We start from the raw sequence: 12,876 nt of genomic DNA, 5'->3' as shown, positions 1-12,876 counted from the left end.
ACTTTTGCCTTCAAGGACTTGTGCTAGCCAGACCCAACCCTGTGACTACCTTGTTTCACTGCTGAAGCGATAGGCATCTAAGCGGAGCAGAATAATGGAGGTTGCAATTGGATTAACAAGTACTGATCCTCTTAATGGACTCATTGTTGAGAATCAAGGAAGATTCTTGATTTTCCTGTAACTATAATAGCCGTTACTTTTTCATACATTGAACACCTCTGGGATGAGTGATTTTACAAAATGGGGGCAGGGGATATCTAAGGCATAAGCAGGCTTATCAGAAAACCAATGTTTAACTCAACCCTTAGCTCTTATGCTAGTTCAGGAAAGAGTATTATGCAACTGAACAACAACAAAAAAATCTCAAAAATATCCACATTAACTAATTCAGGTATTTGCATATATTACATCATGAGGTGTCTCCCAGGCAGACTTCCTAAACTTAAAAAAAATCCACCAAAAGGGGGGTATGTAGAATTTTCTGCGGCAATAACTTACTGCTTTTGCTATTCAGGTAACTAAGACCTGAAAACCCCTAAAACAAACCGAAGAACCCACACCCTTATCAAGGCAGAAAACTGAAGGTTTTAGTTGAAATCAGATTTAAAAAAAAATAAAATTCCAGCAGTCTCAGAAGAAAACATGCACCACAAGGATGAAAGAGAATCCGCTAATGGCTCAAAGATGCTAGCACCTTCGCTTTCCTCCAAGGAGGATGGAAGTTCAGCAATGAGTATTTCAGATTACAACACAGAGTACTGTGGTATTCAAGTTAAGAAGCCTGCACCAAGTTGAAAAGTTGTGTTACTTTTAATTTTTTTTTAAACTCTTGAAATCAACAGTCATTAAGTAAGTGGATGCTGCACATAAATATCTGTGTCATTTCTGAGTGCTTTATAAAGACAAGTAGGTATCCTTCCTATTTTAGAAGTGTAAAACAGATGCAGAAACATTTAATATGCTGTGAAACTGGCCAAGTCACTTAATATGAGACCTGACAGTAAGACCTCCTTTTGCTCCCTGTTAAAAACCACTAGACAATGGACATATAGAGGGGATGTTAAAAAGATTAGTCTAACATTTTTGTTCAGACAAACAGCAATCTAAAAAAAAAAGCTAACAATTCTACTTTTTAAATACCTATCCCTCAACTGTCCCACCATTACTCCCAGTATTCATAAAAAACAGAGTAATTACTGCAATCCAGATATGCAATCTGTGCTTTGAAAATATTTGAGACTTTTTATTGGGGGTGTGGAGAGTTGATTCTAACACATGTTCCTGTTTATCAATTTGGAACCAAAAATGGCATGTATCCTGTCTCAGAACACAAAATAAAAAATGTTCTTCCTTCAAAATGAATGAGCTAAATGGACTGACATGCATCATCCTTTTAATCATCTGCCAACATGATATTCATAGCAAGATTATATTGATGACATGAGACCATTTACTGCATGGCCAATTTGTCTATGGTGTCAGCTTGCAAACACGGGGTATTTGGGAGTGTGGGGGTGGAAAAGTAGCTATGTAGATGATACAGTGGCAAAAAAAGCTAAGTGGGGGGAGCACAGAGAAATAGGTAAATATGTTCTAGCAAACCTCTGGCCTAGCCAGATACAAAGAAAAGTCCTAAAGAAGAAAAAGCAGTATTACATAGGCATTTAGTTTAATTAGACAATTATAAAGCATTCATGATATACAAAAACATCAATCATCTTAAACATGGATTTAGTAGATTAGCTACTCACATTTTTGTTGCAAATGCAGAATTTCAAAAATTACGCTACACGCCAAGAAAAGATAAGTCAATAATGTTATATAAACCAGTTATTAGACTATACTCCCAACATCCACCTGCACAACTCTTCTGTTTCTGTCAAAAAATGAATACATATTAGGCAGTATCATCTAAATAATTGTAAACAAAGACTGCTTAGAACAAATGTAGTCAATTACAATATTGTTAACTTGCACAAATCACAACACAGAATGTATGTGTTTAATGAAAGCATGTTGGCTCAAATCGGTGTGTTCTTTTTCAATATTGCACTTAGTGTTTGCTCTCTTCTGGAGGATCTGAAGGATGAAAGCTTCAATTGAGATGCAACCGAAACAGACCAAGATTTTGATTTTATGTTTTTGGTTAGGTAGTCTTCCTTACTTATTTAAGCAATAAACAGGAAAAAGTTATAAAACATCAGTGTGTGCATATTAAGAAATAGCAAACATGATAGAAACAGGAATTTTGTCATCATAGCTTCTCTAGAATAACAGTGGAAAAATTCTTAAAGCCAAACCGAAAAACATACTGTTAAACCAGACTGTGTTCCATTTCTGTAAGTAGTGCTGAAATTCAAACCAGAGTTATGTCCCATGTAAATACACATATGGGAAGTGGCAAAAAACACTGAATAACCCAGTAAATCTGCAATTCTCATTGTAGTCTCTAAATAAACTGATGCTGAAATCCCTGAACTTAAATATCTGAAGTGTACAAGCAGCCAAAACTTTGTAAGCCTCAGCGTTAAGATCTCACATAATTTTAGTAGAAATTGTGGTCTGCAGTTTAAGACTCCTTGGGAAAAAAAAAAATGAAGCCAGCAAAGTAGCAAAGAAACCATGCAAGCTTCCTCTCATTTTAGGGAAACTTTACTAGTCTCAGTTTGACTTTTAATTTTGGGTTGTCAAACACAAGTACAACAACTTGTAACACAAAGCCCAATATTTAAGAAAACAATTTAAATGAACTTAAAATAAGATCAAACGCACGTAATTTCCTCCTTTCCCCTGTTTCAAAATTTAAGCTCTGGACTTGAAACTCAGCACTTGACAATGATCCTCTGCAAGTAAACATTTGAAAAGAGATCATTAGAGCTATATATCCCCACCTCAGAGAGACAATTTACTAAAAATTCCTAAATTAAATACACAAAAGGGTGAAGGTTGATCAGTGCAAACAATTTGCCTCTTTTTTGCAAGACAATTCAATCATAAAGTTCTTGCAATTAGTCTAAAAATTACCTCAGGTAACTGAGAATTTTGATCATCGTAATTAACATGTTTCTTGAAGTGTTTTGGTCAAAAGTTTAATTAAGCAATATTCTTGGATTAACTAATCCAATGGAATGCAATATGCAAACATTTACTTTCCCTCTCTCCTTAAGATTATTTTGAGGCCACCTCAGGAAGGGTCTTTTTGAAAAATACTTGAATTTTCTGTACTTCACAACACAGTAGTATCTTCAGATGCTTACCTCTACCTTTCACTTTTGTACATAAAGTAATTCAACTTCGGGATGTGGTTACTAATGTCAGAAGTGCAACAATTACCTTCTGAAAAGAATATGATTCCGCAATGGCTGTCTCTTTCAGTGTGGAAAGAAATTTACTACTCAGATATACTGGTTTATAATTGGAGAAATATTTGAATATGAAGGTTGAAAATTTTTTTCCTGACATTACACCAGGAAGGGTCAACAAGAATGTTAAAAATGAGACTTAATTGTCTGAAGAAGGTGAGGTGAAAGAAGCACTTGTCTAGTATCATCATTTGACTCTAACTCTAGAACAAAGTTTAATATCACAGAATGTAAAAAGAGTCAGTAATAAAATAATATACATTAAATATTCCTCTTACTTCTGCTAATAGGAACATACATATAGGGTTTTCTCATTTAGCAAAAGCCTTTGTAAATGACCTGATTCTATAGAGCTTCTTTTTTTGTAGATACTGTAAACATTTAGAATTTCTAAGGCTAAAAACAGGCACAAGTCTTCCATGAACAGTTATTATTCCTAAAAGCATTAAGGAATATATTCCAAATCTGCTATTCTTTTTTATAACAATTGAAATATAATATTATAATTCACAATGCAGATTCTTAATTAAAAAAGAAATATAGCTTAATCGTGACAACAATTAATAACATAGAGGGAATATTATTTTTTTTTTAAATGGTCTACTACATCCAAATTACATTTCCAGAATCTCTGTGCTGGGTATTACTCAATTTTATAAAGTAGTTAAGTTTAAGTAGTGACTAAAACAATTCTATGTGGGTAAAATTCAACCACGTTATGTCAGCATTATTAGCACCCCGGCTTTATAATAATGCAGGTGTTATCTGCAATATCCATTTTGCAGACTATGATCCTAAAGCCACACAGTAGGTGGCACCTTTTAAAAGATGTTAGACGCTCCTCTCCATAACTTCCATGAGGTGATTTTGTTTTGTGCCTCGTTAAGGTACCTGAGCCAACAGTCTTGTTTCAGGCTGGTTTTTCAAGATTTCAGAGGTTTTTCAACCTCTGCAACAGGTTCTCTTTTGCTGAGCAGCTAAGCGTTAGCCAACATTTCAGCAGACTGATTCCAATATATGTTAGCAGCAATGCATTTCCAGAGACACGTTGCAAAAATATTAAAAGCAATTGTCATCTAGAAGTCCTTTCATCCCCTGCACCGTTCTGGACAAAATAACTCACCACCAAGTAATCTTGAATTCATAGATAGGACGCTTGCAGTAATAGTGATTTATCAGGTGTTTATCGCACACCCCAATACACTGGTGATCCACAGTTATCCCTCTATCAGACAGGTCTGTCACAATACAGTGCAGAAGATCATACACATCAGCCACAGCCTCCCAGGGGCCAAAAGATACATCTACTTCGCAATGATGTTCAAATAGCTTTGTCTCACTTTCACTCCTTTCAAAACGTAAAGAATTGAAATGTGGGCATTCATAGGGAGTGATGGGCATCTCTTCTTTGAAGACACAGACCTTCAATTTTGCAAATCTTGCTTTCCTTTGCATAGCTCTAAGCTTTGCTATTTCGATTATCCGTTCCAAATGATCTAAAAAAAAAAAAAAGTTGAAAATAACAATGAAGCACCTAGTAAAAGAAAACAAATGCAATTATTTCATGTGAAACATATTAGTTCAGTGTTTAACAAATTATTCTTAACATAATACTAGCAGCAATGGGAAGCTACATGTAGCTAGATACATAGTAATTAAATCTCTCTCAGTTATCTTGTGAACTTGGTGTCCTTACTATATGCCCAAATTTATTCAATTGCAGGTCCTAACAGAACAAATGCAGAGGCAGACAAACCTTCTCATTTAATAATAAGCCTTGCATGTTGTGGCCTACATCTTGCTCCCTTTTAAGACAGCATAGAAATCCACACCCTTGGATACAGCAGGAACAAATCTGACATGGAGACCTCAAAGATCTAAAGAGCATGAAAGGTACATAATAAACTTCTCAAATACAATGGAATTAGTTTGAAAGCTGAAAGCAGACCTGAAAGCACCATGTATACTACTTGAATCGCACTCGAAGAAACAGTCAATACTACTTTGTTTATTTACCTTTGTAATATGGCATTAGGCCCAGGAAAGCTTGTCTAACTTTTTCTCCTTTAAGAGGCTGGATATCCTCCAGATTGTCTAGCAATGGTCCTATGGCATAATACTGTGCTTCCTTGTAAACTGACCTCACTCGGTCTCTTGATGGCAGGTCACCAGATCGTAGAAAGTTAAGTATGTCTCTAAAAAAAGGGAAAAAATACTATTAAGTAACAAGTTTCCACCAGAACTGCTGCAGGTAGGAAAAAAGAGAAAATGCTGGATATTCATCGTTTATTCTATTGAGACAGAAATCCTTACGCTTAAACAGTAACTGAAATAAGTGTGAGTCATATTTCTAACATATGTTTTTAAAAGCATTTGCCATGTTCAAATTTCCAAGTCGGCATTTCACATTTTGCCTCTGTTAATGTCAAAACTCACTTGAAAAAATAACATCATATTTTAAACAAAAAGTTCAAGGTGGAGTAACCACTTAAAATAGAAGAGGGGACAGTATTTCATGGCAAAGAGATCGTAGTCACTGTATTTCAGATTTATGTCTGTGACAAAATAATCTTCCATTTTCCTGGAGAATCATATGCATGAACATTTTATCCCAGACAGAAGCAGGATTCTAGCTGAATCGATGGTGCATTTGCAAAGGAGGTGTTCTCTTCACAGGATCAGGGCCATATACACTTGTAGTATATATTATTATAATAAGAATGAGAGAGAGAGAGAACATTTCCTTGTAATTCTGAAACACTGTTAAGTGACAAGATTTTAAACAGGGAAAGAAATCACTTTATAAGGATTAACCAACAAAACTATTATCGAACATATCAAATAAACAAGCATTACTGCAATCTTCATTAGAATGTCAACAAGTACAGCAAGTGCTAACTTGGCTCTCTGTTCCAGCTATATTTTGAATTCAGACTGATAACATCACAAATTAATTCATCTTCCAACAAAGCTGCAGGCACTTCCAAATTGCCAAATGTAAAGAAACAATTATTTTCCAATAAATACAGTGGCTTAATCTATTTCTATCCCAGATTATGGTACAATCCAAATATGCTTTGAAAATAATTCAGTCCTTCTCTGTTGAAGAGATTAAGGAAAGGTCTACAAAGGAGAAAAAAGTAATACGAGTTGAATTGCAAAGCGTGCTTTGGGCAAAGACCTTAACCCATGAACATTAACATATGAACACTGCTTACCTTTGCTAGCAATCTCACACCAATTCAGACAGAATATTAGTAAGACCATGGTTAGTTTAATTAAAAACAAAACAAAAGCTAAACACATAAGAAGGAATCCTGAAGGTGAAGGAATATGGTACTACCAGCAAAAAAAAATTCTTTTGAGGCTTGTGCTTTTTTACCAGTTACCTTATATCCTGTTTAAACACTGAAAACATCGTACTTTCAACTGTTTAAGAAACCTAGACGCATTCCTTCCATTCACTCTTTTTCATAAATACTGTAATATCAATTAAAAAACAGTGTTGTACAAAAGAACTTCCTATGAAAAGCAATGCCAAATACATTCTTTTTTAAAACATCAAAACAACTTGAAAGGATATACTCTAGAGGAGACAATGCACAAATTCAAAACATTACTTGTTTTTCTTTTTCCATTGTAAAACTTAAGCCCTTAAGAATAAAACAAACAGTTTTTTTAATTGTGATATACTCTTCCCTTGAGATGTTTTGAAGGTGTGGATGCCAGCCAGTCACATTTACCTACTACACAAGTATTATTTAACTAGAAGGAAAAAAAAAAGTTACAATTTACTTTTATTTTAAAATAATTTTCTTCAGTAACAACTTTTAAAGCATACTACTAAGAACACTGTACATACCCAAAGTAGGTTCCATCTCTATCAATGAAGTATCTGCCTTCAGCATCTGTTGGAATATAGTGTCTTCCACTGAACATAGCCGCCAACATTGTGTCCTCATAACGTCTCAGTGTTGACAGTCTTGTTGTAAAATACATGCCTCCTACGTTTAGTGGAACAACTTCTGGAAACTGCAAAAGCAATCACATAATCAGAAATTAGCCTCTAGCCCTCTGCAGACACGTTCAGGCCAAAAGGGTTACAACTTTTTGAAGACACAGCATACAATCTTTGCCACTGTGACATAACTTGGTCCAACAAGTGCTTCTGTCCTGGCCTGTTGCCACAAAACAATGAGGTTCAAGGGTTAACACCTTGAACACTTTGGCTGGCTTCTGGGTGTAATTAGTGAATGTTTTAATTTTAATTGGAAATCTGAAACAGCAGTAATCACTCAGCTTTAATACCAGGTATTCATTAAAAGCATGAATGCATACTCTTGGCTCTTTTGGGGAAAGAAAAAAGAAAACAAAAAACCCTCCCTCCCCCTTCCATACCCACCCCCCCCCCCAAAAAAAAAAAAAAAAAAAAAGGTAGGAAATCTCAGCCCAACCTTGGGACTTGTCCTCGGTTGCTACTCTACTGGTTCCTTTACACTACTATACTATACTATACACGGAAAAAAACAGTGATTCTATATTTACATTAGGTTTACAGCAGGCCTAAAATCTTAGTATCACACCTTAAGATGCCTTGGTACCAGAATAAACATTTACTTGTATTTGTCAAGTCCAAACATGGATGGAAATTCTGAGTAATGGTGCCAAGCTATTGAAGTAAAATTCAAGAGTCTTAGTTTTATTCATCCATTTAGCTACTAATGGAAATTGAACTGGATATGCATAAATACTCCAACAAAGAAATCGTGAATTCTTTGGCACCTGAGCAGTATGTGCTGCCATAACTGAACCTTATCAGATGAAGAGTACCAGAGAGGTCTTACCTGCTGAGGCAGCAGAGGTAGTGCTTGTCCTGCCTGGGTTGCAGTAGGAGTGGCTGGCTCTTGGAAATCATCCTCTGCATCTGAGCTCGACATGGCATCATCCGGGTTTCCACTCACTTTGTTCTGCCCTGTAACTACCACCATCCCTCTGGCTCTCGTAAGCAGGTCTGCTGGGTAGGCAGCCGTGGCAATGCTAAATGGGAAACAAGACCCAAATTACTCAGGCGCTCTCCCCACCAGCTGCAGATCACGTGGCAGGCAGGGCACGTCACTCCCCTGCTTTACACTGATACTTTACAATGGCATTGTTATTACTGGGAAATGAATCACAGCATGGATGATTATTGTGCTGAGAAACAAACTCGGAGAGGGCTGTCGCTGCAGGAATGCAGTTTGCAGAGCTCTACCAAGGTCCTACACAGAGCCCCTGCCAGTGGCTGGGTAAGAGACCGGCGTCCATTGGCTGCTCGGTGCAGTGTGTGATTGGCTCCGCCACGCTTTTGCAGCAAAATGTCATTTGCTGGGTGAATTTGGATGGCCGCTGTTCCACCCCGTCCATCGCAATAGGCCATCTGCAGAAGCACGTCCTGAAATGCACGCTCTCATTGGCCGTGTGCACTGTGCAACACCCAGACTCCTGCTCCCAGCCAAGCTCCGAGTCTATCACCTTCAGCTGCAAAAGCGGATCAGACCCTGCCATGGACAACGACAGGCACCGTAAAGGCTCTCTGCTCAGTTCTAGCATCTCCTAGCTCCACTCAATGAGAAAATTGAGCTTCCCAGCCAGGCTGAGAAAACAGACTTTTCCTGCCCACGGCGTTACTTCATACACGTACTGTACACAAACGCACACATCCACTACGCGTGTATTTAACTCCGCATATTATCTTGTGCATTTACTGCTAATTATCAATTTCCTTTCCTGCACAGAAAAAAATGCAAAGCAACACCAACTACAATGCTTTTACAGTCCATCTTCAACCAGAGGATGGGACGGGCTAATGATAAGCTGCATTATAAAAATAATAATTGAAAGAGCAGAGTAGGAAAGACTAGAAACCCTGCTGTTCTCTTTACACTGCATTCTTATGTAAAAAGTACCTCTGTTTACAAGATTGCTGTGGTGTCTCCAGCGGCATCGCAACATCCTAACAAAGACATTATACTACTGGAGGCTTTACGTCTCTAACCCTGCAAACTCCTTCCTCAAATCACTGTAAAATGTAAAAACAGAAGGAATATTATTTGCACAAGCACGTCTGGTACATTTATTTATTGACTAAATAAATGTTTCATAAAGGTTGCTTCCAATCAAAATCAACAAGCAGAAATGACATAAAATTTTAATAGCCATGATTAATTATTCTGCCTTACTAATTCTGCTAATACAGTCATTATACACATTGCCAGGATGTCTGTAGGTTTTAGCTCTTAAAGGAAAAGCTGCAAGTTCAAAATGTACCCAGACGGAACTGGGATGCTGCTGGTCAAACTAGATACTCTTTAGAGAGCTAATCAGATCAAAACCTCCACATTCTGTGGGACTGTACATAGCCTTCTTTAGCCAAAATTTGGAAGTGAAGTCTAGATCCTGTTTAACACTCTAACAAACCTAGATAAGTAGGTACTGTGAAGTTTTAAAAATGTCTTTTTAAACTGCAGCGTGTTAAGAGGTTTGCCTCAGCTCATGATAGGTATTTAATTTCTCTTCTCTACAGTTCAAAAGATGGACTTCCATTTCATTGTCATTTTTCCACCACAGTACAATGCATAAGCATTGTATAAGGATGGAAGGGCTCCTCAATGTCCACACCATACTAACAATTCTAATATTTGTTCTGAAACAACATTTATTCTGACATTGTCAATTATCAAAACAAGTCAACTACGCCTGACAGATAAAGAGCATATACAACATAAATCAAAGGTTATTTTGGTAGGGACTCCTTTAAGGAGGTAAACTAATTATTATCAAGAAGCAGCTTGCAGAAGCTTAATTTATAAGATGCATAGTCAAAATTGAGCGCGAGGCTGTATTTACTGTGAATGTATTATTCAGAATTGTGTTACTTGAAACCAGTGTTTTGACTGCTGTATTTCCAGTTCTCTTAAGACACTTCAAAAGTACTCAAGACTGACCAAAAATCTTTAGTTGTCCGCATTTTCAAGAATGTCCCATAGCTTTCACATAAATGGAACATACTCTGAATAAATAAAATTTAGCTCCATTAAGTATATCAGAATTGTGGACCACAGAATGTGTTTTGGGTAAGTTCATCCATTTGGTGCTGTACCAAAAAGGTCCTTCAACAGAAGCAGAGGTTTGAGAAAAAGGAATTCCTGTTCCTCTTTCATAATCCTCCTTCAAGGTGACACCAAGGTTTAGGAAAAAAACATGAGCAAGCATACATTAATTATGTTATGCTCATGAGTAATAACCTTCTTTGCCATTGGAACATTCACACAAAACAATCTACTAAATAGTGAGGTTTAGCATACGAGATCTGAGCCCATAATTAGTCCATGATTGCAAGAATAAGATTAGTGGCAGTAAAATGAAGAGATTGATCATTGACAAGTTTAACCTGTTTTTTGATGTTCATTAAAAGGTAAGTGAAGTTCCTCTCTAGGTTTGCTTCACTTCCTCTTCATCCACGGACACGGAGTAGTAAACAGCAGTATGCTGACTGGAACAGAGTCTCCCTAAAAGAAAAACATAAGCTAATCACTGGCCAGTTTTCTGACATACAATCTTCTGCATTTTGGTTCGCTGCATTTAGGTTCTCTTCATTTCATGAGGAATATGCCTCCACCTCAGTATCCTCTTCTTGCCACTTAAAGCAGGCACAATAATTATTATTAACTAGGCACAAAAATATTTCTCTGTTAAATATCTCATTAAAGTTACAGGGTTTGTTTTGTTTATTTAAACTAAGTAAATGCATCCATTTACTTTTCAAATATGTCTAAGCCAGATCAACAGATAAGTAATGAGAAAACATCACCAATAAGCAAAATGATTTCTAAATCAAATATTTATTTGAACCATATGTCAGCACCACCCAACTCTACCCAAAATACCTCCTTCCAGTTTACAAGCTACCTGTCATTTAAGCGGCAGAGACTACTTTCCGGAGCTTTGTTATCAACAGCTCAGATACTGTCTCACATACATACACCAAAGAAAGCTTACTAGATGAACTGGACCTGCAAGTTTTGCTTCGTTCCTTAGGGAATGATAGCAACCCTAGAGCTGCATCGAGTTTTACTTGATGTTAAGACTCAAAAAAGCTTTTCAAGGCTCTGCTGTTCCCTCAACTTTTCTGTATCAGTTTAAACAACTTCCTCTTCTGAGGTTACACTGGTGTTGGCAAAGTTACATACCCATAAAAAAGTGACATAATGATTACACGGTCAAAGTCTTTTTCATCAAGGTACTGATCTATGAATCCATCATAGGAGACCTAAGCAAACTGCTATTCAATCTAACTCATTGGAATGCGCTTGTTTTGGGGAGACACGAACCAGGGAAGCTGTTAGGAAGGCTCTCCCTTTCTCAAGAGAAACTGGCTCCCTGTGAGGATGCGGAATGAGACATGACTTAGCAGTCTCTCCACAGCATTCTTCAACACTCTCAGATGATCAAAGGTTTGTGTGAACAAAGCGGGAAAAGACATGACATCCAGTCAATTCTAACGAACCTGTGTCAGAATAGCAAAGAAACATCCCGAAAAAGAGCAGAGGTCCCTGAGCTGCAGTAAACTATATTGTACATTTGACTGTAAAACTCTGGACATACTCAGCATCTCTAGTCATTAGCGAAAGATTGCAGATGAAGGGATACTGTAACTTAACTTTTGCATTGGAGAGCAAAGACGTGATGTATGGGGATATGATGGGAAACCTCATCACCCCAGCGACCGTCTTGAGTAAGAACAGGGCAGCAGCGAGGCCTAACCAGCGCCTGCCCAACGACCAGCGGATAAAGGCCCCGCGCTCTGTACTCGCTGGCAGCAACGACTGCCGCCTCACACACGATTTCACAGAACAGACAAACTTTTATGAGCTTGAAGCAGCTTTCCAGCTTCACCACCGTGAAGTGTGGAAGCATCATCCCATTTGTGGACAGGGCAGCACAGTCCCAAGTGAGCTCAGACACTGAGCCAGACGTGTGGGTAAGCCAGGTGTCCAGCAGATTAGGTATTCATTAGGCACTTAAATATTAACTGTCGCTTAGCGCCTTGCTAGGTCCTTCTAAACAGCCTAAACGTTAACGGAGCTCACCAGAAAGCGCCCGCAGAAGCGGGAGTTGACTTGCTGTGGTGTGACCGGCCCCGGCCGAGGTCCTGCCACGACCCCGCCCGGCGGCGGCCCCCGGCAGGGCAGCAGCTCCGCGCTCCCTCGGCGGTCACTGGAAACTGCCGTTCTCCGAGCGCCTCACTGACACCCTCCCGTTCCCCGGCCCGGGCCCGGGCAGCGCCTCAGCCCGGCGCCGCGGGGTGTTTTCCCGCCCCTCACCTGACAGGGCGCCGGTGGTCGGTTAACGCTGCCGCCGCGGCCCCGGTCGCGCTCATGCCCCCTGCTGGGCCGCGGGGGAACCACCCGCCGCCGCCGCGTCTTCCGCGCCCAGCGCGGCACCGCCCGCCCGCCGCCACATCTGCCGACGGAGG

General features: G+C 38.7%; 1 protein-coding gene across 1 annotated transcript; it reads right to left on the bottom strand.

Moving 5' to 3' along the window:
- Positions 1–4,481: 4,481 nt before the first annotated feature.
- On the bottom strand, positions 4,482–8,365 carry KCTD7 (potassium channel tetramerization domain containing 7). Its single transcript, XM_009808093.2, has 4 exons — positions 8,207–8,365; positions 7,225–7,394; positions 5,379–5,557; positions 4,482–4,858 (listed from the first exon to the last, which is right to left on the bottom strand). Exons 1-4 carry the CDS (start codon positions 8,348–8,350, stop codon positions 4,482–4,484), a joined length of 870 nt encoding a protein of 289 aa, XP_009806395.1. The 5' UTR covers positions 8,351–8,365.
- Positions 8,366–12,876: the final 4,511 nt, after the last annotated feature.

The sequence above is a fragment of the Gavia stellata genome, chromosome 25, assembly GCF_030936135.1.
Source record: "Gavia stellata isolate bGavSte3 chromosome 25, bGavSte3.hap2, whole genome shotgun sequence".
Taxonomy (NCBI): Eukaryota; Metazoa; Chordata; class Aves; order Gaviiformes; family Gaviidae; genus Gavia; species Gavia stellata.
Note: the sequence above shows the minus strand (reverse complement) of the source record. Positions and strands in the feature narration are given on the sequence as shown.